Here is a 14,658-nt window from a genome sequence, read left to right as displayed (position 1 = left end):
TGGCGGACCCTGAGGTTGGGGAGGGAGGCGGCTCCTGGAGGGCGGAGGCAGAGCGGGGCGGGGCGGGGCGGGGCCGGAGGGGAGGGAGGGGATCTATCGGGGCTGAGGGGTGCGGGGAGCTGCTGTCAGGGTGGGCTGGGGGTGGTGGAAGTGGAAGTGTTGGATGTGAAAATGGGAGGGAAAGATGGAGTAGAAAAAGGAAGAGAAAGAGAAAAGAAAAGGAAGTGAAAAGGAAGAGAAAGAGAGAAGACGAGAGAAAAGGTAAAGGAAAATGGAAGAGGAAGAGAAGAGAAGAGAAGAGAAGAAAGAAGAGAAGAAGAGAAGAGAAGAGAAGAGAAGAGAAGAGAAGAGAAGAGAAGAGAAGAGAAGAGAAGAGAAGAGAGAGAAGAGAAGAGAAGAGAAAGAGAAGAGAAGAGAAGAGAAGGAGAAGAGAAGAGAAGAGAAGAGAGAGAGAGAAGAGAGAGAGGAAGGAAGAGAGGAAGGAAGGAAGAAGAGAAGAGAAGGAAGAAGGAAGAGGAAGGAAGGAAGGAGGGAAGGAAGGAAGGAGGAAGGAGAAGGAAAGGAAGGAAGGAAGGAAGGAAGGAAGGAAGGAAGGAAGGAAGGAAGGAAGGAAGGAAGAAAGAGAAGAGAAGGAAGGAAGAGGAATGAAAGAAGTAATGAAATAGGAGAGAGAGGAGAGGGAGAGGAGAGGAGAGGAAGGAGAGGAGAGGAGAGGAGGAGAGGAGAGGAGAGGAGAGGAGAGAGAGGAGAGGAGAGAGAGGAGAGTGAGAGGAGACGGAGAGGAGATATGGAAGGGACCCACAGTCTACCCAACATTAAGGCATATCTTCCACTACCCAACATTAAGGCATATCTTCAGGAGTGTTGCCCAAATGCCTCCAACACGAGCACAGGTGTCTAACAGCTTGTAAGGCTTTGGAAGCTCTGGGTTGGGTTCCACCACTGTCCCTGGTGGCTGCTGCTGTGCAGAGCAGGGGGTTGCCCGGTGTGTGGCTTCAGGAGAAGGGAGCACTGAATTTTAACGGTGGGTTGAGGTGTGCCCTTGCAGAGCCGCCAACGGGAGGCGTGGGGTTGGCTCCGCATCCCGTCCCAGGGGTGTATCCTGCTCCATGTCCTTGGCAGACCCTCCCTGATCACAAGATGTGTAAGGTTTTCCCTTTGAAATCACTGCAGGATGCAATTTAATCTTCATGAGAACGTCGTTGCAAAAGGGGCCGTGATCTGAGAGGAGGGTGGGGGAAGGGTGAGAGGGCCTGGCAGAGCTGGGGCACCGGGAGCAGCAGGGGACATCCAGGGACATCCCAGGGACGCCTCAGGTGCTTCCAAAGGACACCCCAGGGACCTCAAAGAAACATCCAGATGTCACCCCATGGACATCACAGGGACACCCCAAGGAGCTGTTAGCATCTCCCCAGCCTGTCCCAGTATCTCTTCAGTCCACTTTTGCTGCCCACAGACGAAGTTCCCCCCGACTCCCACCTGCCGCGTGGACCGCAGCAGAAATGCCGCCCGTGTCCCCTGACTCTGTCCTCTCCGTCCCTCGCGCGGTGCCAGCAGATGGCAGTGCCGCAGTGAGACCGGCTGCTCGGCTCTGACGTTACCCAGGTGACGTCCTCATGTCACCGTCACCCCTCATACCCTCGGACCAGGGGGATGAATGTCACCGCATCGCCACCACCACTCATCCCCTGCTGTCCCCGTCCTTGGACATCCTCACCAGCGGGACCAGGTCCTGGCAGTCCAGTTGGCAGTCCCCTGGGCATCAAGGGGCACGCTGGCTTTATGTCCCACCAGACAAGGGGGTGCTGCTGAGAGTGCATGGGGTGCTCCATGCCACCACCCCTTCCCATCCCAGGAGCCCTGGGAGAGCCCGGCCCCAAACAAAACAACATCTGTCCTGCCCCTTTTGGGGGGGTTTTCCACCTCTATGGGGGGATTTTAAGGCTAGAGGTGGCAGCTGAGCGGCAGTGGAGGGAGCAGGCTCTGTTTTAGGGATGTCACCACACTGGGGAGTGGGTGGAGAACAAACCATCTCATGTGCCGGTATCTGGGACAATACCAGCTTAGCTGTGGGCGCAGCCAGAAGGGATCCTGCTGAGCCCAAGCAATGCTATTCACAGATAAATCTACATTACAGTAATTAATAATAATTTATAATTGAGTCTGTATTTGGAAAACCAGCAAAATCTGAGCATCGCTCAGTGCAGGCATGAGGCAAGCAAGCACAGCTGGGAGGAGATGGGTAAGTGACACTCCTGGCCCCACTCCTGGATGAGGTTTTGGGGCACTCGGGACCCTTACAGCTTCATGCTGTTCTTCCAAGGGGAGATGATGGGAACAACAAATACAAAAGTCTGGAGATTAAAGCATCTCCCTTCCCCCTTGCCTTCGAGTTGGGGAATTAGTTTTAAGCTAAGCTCCTCTGTAATGAGCAGACACGGGGGGACCAGTGATGGGTGAATGCAGAGCTTTAATTACAGCAGCATCACCGGAGCTGGCATTCCAACCCAGTGGAAAAAAATAAGGCAGGGATGGGTGGCTTACAGTGCTCATCAGGGGTGACTTTCAGGATGGCCAATGCTACCTTGAAGGCAAAACCTTCTGCACTTGAGCTCCACCTCTGTCACTTGTTTTTTGAGCATGGCCATGGCAGCACAGTTCAGCTGGAGTTATCCATAAGAAATGCCATTGGCCACCACCAATTGCTCAGCATCCACTGGGCTGGGACCTTCTACCCACATCCAGAAAAGTGAAGGACTGAGGATTTTTGGCCACCCTCTGCCCTTGAGGCTTGATGTAGCTTTGCTCACAGGCAAGACTCCCAGCTGCCTTCCCATTTCCCTGCCAAGTCAGGATGGATGCTGTTTGTCTTTCTCATTATAGTGGCCAGATGCGAAGCCGGTGATGGATTGGAGCGTCACACAGGAGCTTCTGCACTGTCACAGTAACTGCTGGGCCTCCCACAAGGTGGAAAATTTTGGTGGATTAAGTTCTGTGATCAGCTAAACTTCATCCCTAAGCCACCAGGATCCAAATCCCATAGGGGTGGAGGGGCAGGGGTTTGAGGGAGCAAGCAGAGGGTTGAAGGCATGACCTGAAGGTGCCCATGGTCAATGCAGCTGGAGGATGCAGCTCTTTTTCTTGGAGCCATAAATCCATCCTGGAGACATTTTGGGTTGATCAGGTTGAGTATTAGGGAAAAAAATCTTCTCAGAAAGAATAGCATTGTCACAGGCTGCCCATGGAGATGGTGGTGAGGTCACTGTCCCTGGAGGTGTCTAAGATCCATGGAAACGTGGCTCTGAGAGACATGGGCATGGTGGGGATGGGCTGGGGTTGGACAACAGGATTTTAGAGACCTTTTCCAACCTTTATGATTCTAAGAGTCTATGATTTTCAGCACCTACCACCCCCAGCTCACCCCAGCTCCTGATCTGAGCCCTCTGCATTGCTTCACAAGGATGCAACAGCTCCTAAATCAGGAACAAATCTCCCCAGCTCTTCATGTGTATTTCCCACCTCATCATATGGGGCTCCATGCATCATTACATGGCTCCATCTTAGATGTGATGGGTGTCCCCAGTGCCATCAGGGTGTCCCAGCAAACGTGACCCCACCAGGACAATGCAGGTGTGCAGGAGCTATGCGTGATGTGAGCACAAATTGAGATACATGGAGTGCATCCAAACAAGCGGTGCCATGATGCTTTCCATGGAGGGGGATGGGGGACAAGGTGCCACCACCCTGTGCCCTCCCAGCACCGTGTGAGGCTTCAGCAGCACTGTTCAGCCCCACGTGCCCAGCTGAGCAGATTTTCCTTGGCTGCCTGGTCTATATTTAGCTGCCTGTAAAAGGGGTTAGCGAGCAGCACTGAAGCCGGTGGCACAGCTAGGAATGTCAATGGAAGAGCAGCCAGGGATAAAAAAAGCCCAAGCCGGGTGCTGAGAGCTTTGCACAAATCCCTGCCACTGCAGGAGGAGGAGGAGGGGGAAAAGGAGGAGGCAGCACCATGTCCTGCATTGGTGGCACCAGGCAATGGCCTCTCACTATCCCCACTCACTATCCCCACACTCAACAATTTTGCTCTTTTTGGCTGGTTTGTAACACAGCAGCTTCCAGTTACTGGAAGTTACTGGAGCACAAACAACAGCATTTGCCTTTTTGCACTCATTCGGACATAATTAGAGCCAAACTAGGTGAATTCCATCATGTCCTAGCATCTCCCAGTCCATCCAAGCGTCTCCCCAGCAAATGGCAGCATCTTCCCAGCCTGTTTCAGTATCACCTCAGTCCACTTTTGCTGCTCTGAGCCCTTTTCACATGTCCAAAGGGATACACCAGGCTGGTTCCAGGGTCATTGAAAGTCCTTGTCCAGGGACAGGGACCAATGGCCAAGAAACCTGCAGGTCCCCAAACCCGTGTCCCAAAATACCACCTAACAGAGGGACCTACAGCCCAGCCACTTAGCTCAGGAACAACATTTCCTCCATGCTACCCACGTCCCCAGCAAGAAATCAGGGCCTGAACCAGGCTGGGAATTATGCAGTTGGATCAAAGAGGAACAGCAAAGCACTGCTCTCCCTAAGAGGTGGCTTTTAGCCCAGGTAGGAGCTGCAGGAAGACCAACCCACACCTTGTTGGCACACACCCTTCTCCATCCCTCCACCTTAGAGAAAGGAGCCCATTTCCTCCTTCCTATGCCCCCCATCCCCACACCATCTCCATTCCCCCAAACGTTTCTGAGGGCACTGGGATGGTGGTTGTCCCCCCTTCTCCCAGTGCCACATCCCAGCAGGTGCCAGGATGGCATCGCCTGCTTCTGATACCCAGCATGAGACTGCTGGGAGGGAAGACAGTCAAGGAGAAAGTGGAGTGTGAGCAGCTATAAATAGTGCTGGCCAAGGCTCCCTCCTCGCCTGGGTAGCAGTGTTGGGTGTCCCTGCTCAACCCCAGCATCGTCAGGCACCTAAAAACGTGCCTTGGTAGTTGTGGGGGAAGCATCCCCAATGCGCACCCTCTGTGCCCTGCTGCTTGCACATCCCATTTCTTCCAATTCACTCCCTCTTTGCCTCTCTGCTCCACCATCACGCGTGATGCTCGTGGCCAGGCAGAGACCAGACCCCTCCTGGGGCGGGGGGGCACAGGAGGATGCGCTGATCCTCGGCGGGCAGCAACCAAGTGAGGGACCAATCCGGAGTGGGGGGTGGCTGCGGGGAGGCATCGCATCGAGAGTCCCCATCCCCACCGTTGTGGCTACGCGGGGGCTGCGGGGGTGCCGCTGGGATCCCGTTAGACGGGGAGGAAAGGAGGGAAGGGGGGGGACGGGAGGGCGGGGCGGGGAGGGAGGGGGCCGTGTGCGGGAGCTTCCCCCGCGCCGCGCGTGGGCCGTGCGGGAGGAGGCGGCGGGAGCGGGCATTGTGCGGGCGGCTCCGGGCTGCCCCGGGGGCTGCTCGCAGCCTGGGAGCCGGGTCCGGCCCGTCCTGAGCCGCCGGCAGCGGTACCCGCAGCGGTCCTGACACCGGCACCGCGATCCACGCTGCTGTCGGCACCAGCATCGGCATCACTCTTGACATCAGCACGGACATCGGCACCGACAACGGTACCTGGATCAACAGTGGCCATCGCCCGTTGGGATCAACGGCGGCATCACGTATTGGAACAACGGCGGCATCAGCACCCGGGTCAGCACCGACATAGCCGTCGCCATCGGTACCACCATCACCATCGGTACCACCATCCCCATCCGTATCCACATCGACATCGACAACACCGCCGGCCCCCACGCAGCCCAGGTGAGCAGCTGATGGCCGGTGGTGGCAGGAGGCCCTGAGCCCCCCGGTACTGGTCCATATCAACGTAATAAGGATAGAGGTGAGGTGCTGAGGGCACGGCGGTGCTCTGGGGATGAAAGTTTGCAGTGGGTGGTGGTGCTGAGGAGGGCTCCGGGGTGCATCCCTATGGTTTGGATGTGTCTTGCAGGGGTCTGGTGGTGTCTGTCCCCTTGCCTGGAGGCTGCTGGCTCCAGGGTAGCTCAGGGTGAGCAGTGATCACACAACAAGCAGCATTCAGGGCAGCACCTCTGTCCCATCCCCACCCTGCTCCATCCTCCTGCTCCTTGTAGATCCTGGGGTAACCGCCATCCCTGTCATCCTGCCCCATCTTCACATCCTCTTTCTACAGTCCCGTGAATCCCCACAGCCCCAAATTCATGCCATTGGCCCTCATCGGGGCCAGGGCTATTTTGGGACTACATTGTTTTGAGGAGTGGGGAGCTGGAGGGGCTGCAGGCAGCAGGAGAGGGAGCACAGGTCTGAGCATGGCTCCATGCAGGACACATGCTCATCTCCTGGGCATCGAGGAAACCTCTTGGGACCACAGGGGGTTTCCCCAGGGACAACACCTCTTCACTGCTTTCAGGGCAGCACTTTTGGCAGGTTGCCTCCGCCAATGCTTGGATTGGATCCCTTTGGCCCCCAGAACTGGCTGCTGTCCCTTGGCTGGGTGGCAATGCCACCGAGGGTGTGGCAGGGGCAGGGTGGCTGCTTCAGCTGTTCCGTGCTTCCCCCAGTACCCACAGCCTGTGACCTTGGGGCTGCCCACTACACAACATCACATCCCTTGCTGACATGGCGGGGGGGGGGGGGGGGCAGGAGGCTGCTGGACCTTGGGGATGCTCCAGGAGTCCAACGTCCTGCTGTCTGTGGCTGCAGGATGGGGTGCTTAGGGTGGGCTGCTGGGTGCCTGACCTTGGTGCTGCTCCACACACCCCAAAGGACGTCCCATGGAGCCACTAGGACAAGGATGGGTCCAAGACCCGCTCTGTCCTTGCCTCCAAGCAGATGGCTCGTGCTCAGCCAAGGCAAGGCTGCTCCATCCCCTCGAACTGCACAGGGCTGAGGATTCCAAACCATACTTTGATCCCAGATTTCCTCCCTCCTCAGCTTTCAATCCCATTCCTGCCAGCTGCAGCAGGGAATCCCAGAGATGCTCCCAGTTCCATGCAACACCCCACTCCAAATTCCCACCCTTGGGAACACACTTCAGTCCCCTGCCCTGGGGACACAGGAGTGGTTTCCATCTCCTTTAGTGGGGCAATTGCATGGGGAAGGAGAATCTACAGGTTGCCAGCATGAGTGGACATGGCTGTAGGGTCAGGGTTAGGGTTATGGTTAGGGTTAGGGTTGTGGCTATGGTTAGGGTTAATGATAGGGCTGGGTTTAAAGCTAGGGTTGGGGTTAAGGTTGGAGGTTAGGGTTAGAGTTAGGGTTGGGTTGGGTTTGGGGTTGAGGCTGGCTTTAGAGTTTGGGTTTGGGATAGGATTGGAGTTAGGGTTAGTGTTAGGGGCTCCCTGGGAAACTGCTGTCCCCAGCATCTGTCTTTGTACCCACCACCTTTTGGGGCAGGAGGAATGGGTCCCTGTGGGGCCAGGCACCCTTTGTATGGCTGTGGGACGGAGGCAGGAGGTTCCCTCATGGATGTAGTACATAACCATTTCCTCAGATCAGGTCTGTTAACTCCAGCCTGAGTGGTTGCTGGAAAGCTGTGTGTAGAGAGAGCCTGAAACTGCTACAGAATGAAACCGACTTAGGTGTGGGTGACACAATTATTATGTAAAATTATAGTTTGTGCTGTCGTCAGAACAGCTAACTGAAGGTTACAGTGGGAGCTGTATTACTGAAGGCTCAATCATTGTAATTACCTCCCATTAGATCACCTTCTTTACAACTGAGATGTGGCAGAAGGAGGAAGCTACAGGAAGAAATTCCTGTCCTCACGCTCCATCCTCCTCTGGACACATCCTGCAGACAGCAATTAGAGGTCATTAGCTAGTTGGACATAGATGGGGATAATTTTACCACCTCAGAGTGGTCCAGCCCAGCTCCGTAGTGATTTTCTGCCATCTGTGCCTTTTTGCTATGCTGCCCCATAACAAGAAACACAGACATGGGCATACTGGGGTCTGCAGGTTGGGGGACATGCCTCATGCCTGTACCGGATTCACATTGGCAGCAGTTGGGTTTGCCCTTCAGATGCTCAGGGAAGCTCTGAGTTTGGATGTCAGTGAGTGCATGAGCCAGTCGTGCTGTTACCCTCGAGCAGGACTTGCTCTGATTTGTGTTTTCAGCATTATAAGCAAAAGTGACAGTTCATGCAAACAGCCCGGAATCCTGTCTGGAGAGACTCAGGTTGGATTTTTCCTGGTTTAATGAGGGCATTAAGCACAGCCAAGCTTCGCTGTCAGCCCTGAGCAGCAATCCCAGCATGGAGCAGCAACACTGCTTGCTCCTCCTCAAAACCACATCCCAGGATTTCAGTAGAGATCACCTGTGCCCATCTCTGGGCTGGATGTGATGATAAGGACTTATAGGGTGACAAGAATTACTGTGTAAGGATAACAAGGAAATCCACTGCGTGGTGACACTTGAGACACAATGGGAACATACATTTGCACTGAGGTGACAGAGCCACGGGCTGGAGGCTGAGGGTTCCTGACCTCTTGGGGCTGGGCATCAATGTGAGGGAATCCCACAGTAAATCCCATGGCCGTTACTCCGTACTTTGGAACAGCACCAGATCCCGACCCAAAAACATTGGGTCCAACCTGCTGTCTGTGTGGGAGACCTCCAGATTGGTGTTTAATTAAGGCCATCTGCTGCTCCAGACTTCAAATGCATCTCAGTGGGTTCAGTCTCTGCTCAAATCAGCCCCACTGAGTTCTCCTCTATGCTGGTTTTCTTGCCCTAGGCTCCCATTCTCATCTGATACGGGGCAGTTCTTTGTTCCCCAGCTCACAGCACTCATCTGTATTCAGCATTATGATTTAAAAGCACTTCCCCTTTACAGTTGTGCTTGTCATCTCCTGATAGCCTCGATGCTGTGGGGTTGTGGGTGGGTTTTTGGAGACTGCAGCCTTTATTGGAGGACACAGCATTGATCCTTTTCCATTAGAGTGTTGAGGAACCACCATCAAAAGGGTGAACTGTAATCAACCCAACCAAACACAATCCAACCCAACCCAATACAGCACAACTCAACCCAACCCAACCCAGAACCTTCGGTGGTCCAAGCCCACTTTCCATTAGGAGGTTAAAAAGGGAAATTCTTACACCTGTGATTGAACAAATCCCTCTTAAGGGCTAAGGCTGTGGTGTCTCCTCCAGCTCAACCGCAAATTGGGTTCCAGGAGATATTTTCTCCCATTATGGTGTTGGGAATTTAAATAGCATGAATGGGAATGGCTCCTCATTATGCTCTTCTCTCTCAAAATTACGGCAAGGAAATACCTGCCTGAGAACCATGTCCCCATGTTGTGTCTTCCCAACACCCCATCCAGGCACCTTCAATTGCAGCCCATCTCTTACAGGGATTAAGACCTATTTCTGCACCACTCTATCCCATTAAGGGCATTACAGCAGTCCCAGAACCTTCCATGTGACTCCTTCTAAAAGAGAGGCCATGCTAAGCCTCACATAAACGTCCCTGCTTGGAGGGCTGGGTGGAGACTGGGGTTTATGCAACATTATTTGCCCAACACTGCTGTTAATTCACTGCCTACAGGGCAATAATCTGGGCATGGAGAGGGCAGCTGCACCTTGGACCTTGTTCCTGCAGCAGACAAAGCCCAGAGATGGGGAGGACCCAGCCTTGCCCTAAGGGATGCTGCTGCACATTTCTGCAGCACTGGAGCCACGGGGGCTGCCGGGAAGGCAGCTTTGATCCAGCCCTGCAGGCTGCTGTCTGACTGGGTTGTGCCCAGCTGTGCAGACACGGAGGGAAAGAGGCTGTGTGTGTGTGTGTGTGTGTGTGTGCGAGTGTGCACACATCTGCGTGTGTGTGCATGCATGTCTGCACACATATGCATGCATCTCTGCGTGCACATGATCACACATGCATGCATTAGTTGACGCACGCTTTGTGCACGCTCCCGTGCTCACACATCACGCTGGCCGAAGGAAGAGCAGCCAGGCCCTGCTCCTAATTGGTTGCCAGGGTGACAGAGTGCTGCTCCTGCACTGCCAGGATGCTCCAGCACCAGCATCAGGGACGCTGCAGTGGTGTGCTGGGGCCGGAGCAGGGCGCTCTTGGGCTGACTGCTCCCAGCGGGCAGAGAGCTGTGGTGCAAGATGCCAGAGGTGCACTCGGATGCGTGCTGTGGGATGAGATGCTGAAAGCTGCAGCTGACGCATGCACATGCGTGCTTGAGTGCACCAGGCATGCAAATGCATGTTCCATGAGGCACCGTGCATGCATACGCGTGTGCCAGAAGGTGCCGTGCGTGCAATCATGTTTGCCAAAGTGCACCGTTTTTGCACACGCGCGTGCCAGAGGACACCACCATGCACTCCGTGGGACTCAGAGCCAGCTCAGGGGTTCCTCATCCAGTCCCAAGGCAGCGCAGGGCCGGATCCTGCCCCGTGACTCACAGCCTGGTTAATCATTCACCTCCTCGCCTGCAGCCTCAGCCAGGGTCACTCCTCCTGCTCCTGTGGCCGTGGGGACCGTGGCTCACTGTCTTCCCACAAGCAGCTCTGAGGGGGACTCTGGTGAGTTTGCTGGGGCAGAAGGGCTGGGGACACGGGCAGGGCTCCTGGGCACCACTCAGCACCACACCAGTAGGTAGGGAGGAAAATCCTAAATACAACACTCAGAGCAACACCAAAGGGGAATGCAGGCCGGTGTATGGGCTGCAGGAGGGGGAACCATGCCTACAGGGTCACCAACTGTCCTCAGTAATGTCTGTGCCATCTCTGTACCCACCACAAAGTTTCCAGCTTGCAGGATCCCTGGTGCCAAAGTCCAGGTTATCCATCAGGGCTGAGAGGCTGAGAGGGACCTGGCAGCGATGTGCCCAGAGCTGGCCGAGATGACATGCCACTGCCTGCCACCTCCATGGAGTCCAGAGAGCTTCATGCAGCACGAGTTCCTCTCCAAGGGACATTTTGGGGTTCATTTTATGCATAGCCAGGCTGCGAATGCCAAGTCTTTGTCTCCTGGCAAAGCAGCCAACGCTGCCCTTTCCTCTTGGCCTCCCTTACTGTTCCACATCCATGTTCCTATCTTGGTTCTTCACCCCTCCTTCTCTTCCCCCAACTCCATCTTTCTTCTCCATCCCTCCACCCATCCTGGTTCTCCATCCCTCCCTTTCTCCTTCCATCCAGCCCTCCATCCTTCTATCCCTCCATCCACCTTTCCATTCATTGATCCTTCCATTCACCACCCCTTCCATCCCTCCATCCCTCCTCCTGTCCCTCCATCCTTCCATTCATTCTTCCATTCATCTTTCCCTCACCCCCATCTGTGCCTCCCTCCTGCCCTTCACAGCTTTGCTTTAGTCACTCATAGACGTGCTGCAGGAGGGTGCTTGGTGCTTCACCCCACACCTCTCCCACCCCTCTGGAGACCTCTCCACCCCCCTTTGTACCCCACTGGCACCTCAGCCATGGGCTCAGCTCACCCTCTGCTCTGCCTCCCCCAGGCCGGAGCCAGGGGGCTCCCAGCCCACAGCCCACGTGAGCAGCACCCAGGGCAGTGGGGAGACACATCCAGGCCAGGCTGGAGGGTGCCCGGTAAGGATGCTGGAGGGCTTGGTGGTGGGGCAGAGGGTCCCAGAGCATCCGTTTTCCCTGTGATAATGCAAATGAGGGGAGGAATTCCTGTGCTGAACTTTGTGCTGGGGATGCCCATGGGGATGGTAGAAACCCTGGGCAAGGTTTTCACTGTGGCTGGGTCTCCATTGCTCCATGGGGACACTGATGGGGAACAGAACATATCTCATCAGGGTTAGCATGACTGAGGTGGAGCCAGTGCTGGACTTCGCATCCTCAGGGAGGACTGGACGTCGTAATGCCCTACCTGACATCCTGGGCTCACCTGCAGGCGTCAGCCCCTCCGACCTGCCCCTCAAGCTGGCTGAGATGTCTCTGAGTGCAGGTGGGTGCTGGGTGACACATGGGGGTGGCACATTGGGGTGGCACCGTGGCCATTCACCGCCCTCCTCTCACCACAGGCAGCTCCCAGGAGATGCAGTCACCATCTGCAGAAGTTCCCCCACCGCAGCCCCAAAGCCCGGAGCTGAAGGACACTTCCTAACCCTGCTGGCAGACTGAGCAGTGGGGTGAGGACGCTACGGAGCATCCGCATCGCTGCCCTTGTGCCATGCAGCGAGAGCATCGCCTGCAGGAGAGGAGCCACACGGGGACCTGTGGGGACAAAGGGACACTTCATTCCCATGCAGGGCAAGGATGGGGACGTTCACCCCACAGGAGGACAATTTTCTTCCAGAAGCAAGTGGCCAGGGGGGCTTTGCCATGAGCAGCCCAGGGGGTCTGAGTGTTGTTCACTGTGATGTTTTGAGTACCACGTCCGTGTCCTGTCCTTTTTCCAGTGGGTGATCCAAGATCCTTTCTTTTTTTCCCCTCACTGCCAGCACCTCACCAAGGGTTCACCCCACAGGGTGAGCACCCCAGAGTTCTCCTTGCGTCAAGGGAATGGGGAGCTCAGCTGGGATCATATTGTCAAGCCACCCTTGGGGATGGTGACATCTCTGCCACTCACAGCTCTGCTGCCCAATGAGATGGGACTTACTGGTTCAGCTCCAGAGCATGGCTGGGGTGAGCTGGTGGGGGGCTGGAGTAGGGCACAGTGCTCAGATCTGTCCCTGTGCCTGGGTGGTAATGGAGTGATCATCCATAGCTGTCACTGTGGGACCAGCAAATGGGGTCCTGAGGGCCACTCTGCTCTGAGCAGTGCTGGGAGAGGGGAGAGCTGTGTGGGATGGGTGGCACTGGGAGCCACAGTGTGTGTCCATGGGCATGGACATGTATGGGAGTGGGTGCTGCTGGAGGTGGGTGCTATGTGCATGGGTGCTCATGTGCAAAGGTGTCCGTGCACATGGGTGTCTGTGTGTGTGAGTGACAGTGTGCAATAATGCCCATGTGCCTGGGTGTCTGTGTGTGTGTGTGTGCCTCTGTGTGTTGGTGTCTGTGTTTGTGTGGGTCCATGTGCGTGTGTGCTGCTGTGGGTGGGTGTCTGTGTGTGTGCACCTTCCTGCATCGACATGCATGGGTGCTCATGCACACGGGTGTCTGTTTGCATGGATAGCAGTGTGCAATAACATCCACGTGTATGGGTGTCCATGCATGTAGGTGTCCGTATGTGCAGCTGCATGGATGCTCAATTGTGTGGATGTGGATGTCCACATCTATGAGTCTTCATGCCCACGGGGGTCACTGTGTGATAATGTCCATGGGTGTGGATGACCACATGCACTGGTAAATGGGTGTCCGTGTCCATGTGCATGGATGCCAGTGTGCAATAATACCCACGTGCATGGTTGTCCATGTATGTGAGTGCTCACGATTGTGTGGGTGTCCCTGTGCATGGGTTCTCCCCTGGATGGCTGTCCCTGTGCACATATGTTTGTGTGTGTGTTCACGTGTGTGCACATCTGTGTCTCATGGCCCTGCTGCACCAGGGGGATGCTGGGAGCCCCATAGCCATGCACATGTGGGCCAATGATGCCCAAGGATGGCACTGGGAGGAGCAAAGACAGGTAACCCCTCCAGGCCATTGCCTGTCCCCACTCTGTGGCACCTGGAGGGTGTGTTGAAGGAGCACTGTGCACTCTGGGAGGCAGCTGAGTGACTCCCAGGGCCATGGTTGGATAATAAACTGTGTGTGTTTCCCTGTGATGCAGCACTCCATGCTCTGTCCCCATGGGGGCTGGTGACTGTCCTGCCCGAGGGACAGGGGCTCCCACTCACAGCCCTTCTGAGGCCCCGGGGAGGACATTGAACTTGAGTCCTTGGCTATTTTTGGGTGCCTGCAGTGACGCCTTGGAGATGGAAAGAGAAGACAAAGTGTCCCTGAGTGACACCCAGACATGTCACTTTGACCCTGTTGCCACCGCTTTGCAGTGCTGGCTATGGGGACACTCAATGGTTCCCCCCAATGCCCAAATCCAACGGACTGAAATTGGGCAGAAGAAATTGGGTCTGACTCCCACCTGCTCTGCCCTCACCCCTTCCCATAAATACGTCACCAAAAGTGACAGCCACCCCCTGTGTGTCTGACACCAGGTTGGGGACACTTTGGCCCACGGGACCCCCAGAGCTGTCACCACGTGGTGGAGTTGGGAGGGGTGGGAGGAGGCTCATCCCTGGGCCAGGGCTGTGTGCCCACTGGGGCAGGGGACACCAAATTCCACTGCCACCACAATCCCCTGGCGTGCTGCAACCTGAGCCTGAAGGAGGTGGGGATCATGTCCCGGATACCACCAGCCCTATGGGAACACGCACCCGTGGGGGGAGAGGGGGGGACAGCACCCACAGGACCCATGAGGCTTCAAGCATGAACCCAGCAGGGCAAGGAGCCCAGGGCAGCTGTTGGGATGGGGCTGATTTAAGGGGGTCCAAAAGGTGTTAAACTGAAATCACCAGCGATGGGAGGGATGGGGATGTGGCCGTTTTTGCCCTGACCGCCCCCAGCACACACACACGGTCCCTCGTGTCCCCACGGATGCTCCCGTGCCTCAGTTTCCCCCTCTCCATCCCCTCCTCGCCATGAGCCACCGGCACCGCGCATCCTCACCTCCACGCACCCACGCGTGTCCGCGATGGCCGCGGAGCTGCTCACAGCACACGGGCAGGGGACGGGGGT

The 14,658-nt window shown here is 56.0% G+C and overlaps 1 protein-coding gene across 2 annotated transcripts; it reads left to right on the top strand.

Moving 5' to 3' along the window:
* The first annotated feature begins 5,144 nt into the window (after nt 1-5,144).
* On the top strand, nt 5,145-13,706 carry LOC140261821 (cAMP-dependent protein kinase inhibitor beta-like). 2 transcript variants are annotated; one of them, XM_072355669.1, is made up of 4 exons: nt 5,145-5,792; nt 11,477-11,567; nt 11,780-11,931; nt 12,008-13,706. In XM_072355669.1, the coding sequence occupies exons 3-4, from the start codon at nt 11,787-11,789 to the stop codon at nt 12,088-12,090; spliced, it is 228 nt and encodes a 75-aa protein (XP_072211770.1). In that variant the 5' UTR covers nt 5,145-5,792; nt 11,477-11,567; nt 11,780-11,786; the 3' UTR covers nt 12,091-13,706. The 2 variants fall into 2 exon arrangements, with proteins under 2 accessions (XP_072211770.1, XP_072211769.1); XM_072355668.1 differs by lacking the exon at nt 11,477-11,567 and having other exon boundaries at nt 5,326-5,792.
* The last annotated feature ends 952 nt before the right edge of the window (nt 13,707-14,658 follow it).

The sequence above is a fragment of the Excalfactoria chinensis genome, chromosome 22 (assembly GCF_039878825.1).
Source record: "Excalfactoria chinensis isolate bCotChi1 chromosome 22, bCotChi1.hap2, whole genome shotgun sequence".
Taxonomy (NCBI): Eukaryota; Metazoa; Chordata; class Aves; order Galliformes; family Phasianidae; genus Excalfactoria; species Excalfactoria chinensis.
Note: the sequence above shows the minus strand (reverse complement) of the source record. Positions and strands in the feature narration are given on the sequence as shown.

Coding starts and splice junctions, on each gene's coding strand:
- LOC140261821 (XM_072355669.1), top strand. CDS start 11,787: ATGACTGAGGTGGAGCCAGTGCTGGACTTCGCATCCTCAGGGAGGACT. Junction 11,932..12,007: donor TGAGATGTCTCTGAGTGCAG/GTGGGTGCTGGG, acceptor CTCTCACCACAG/GCAGCTCCCAGGAGATGCAG.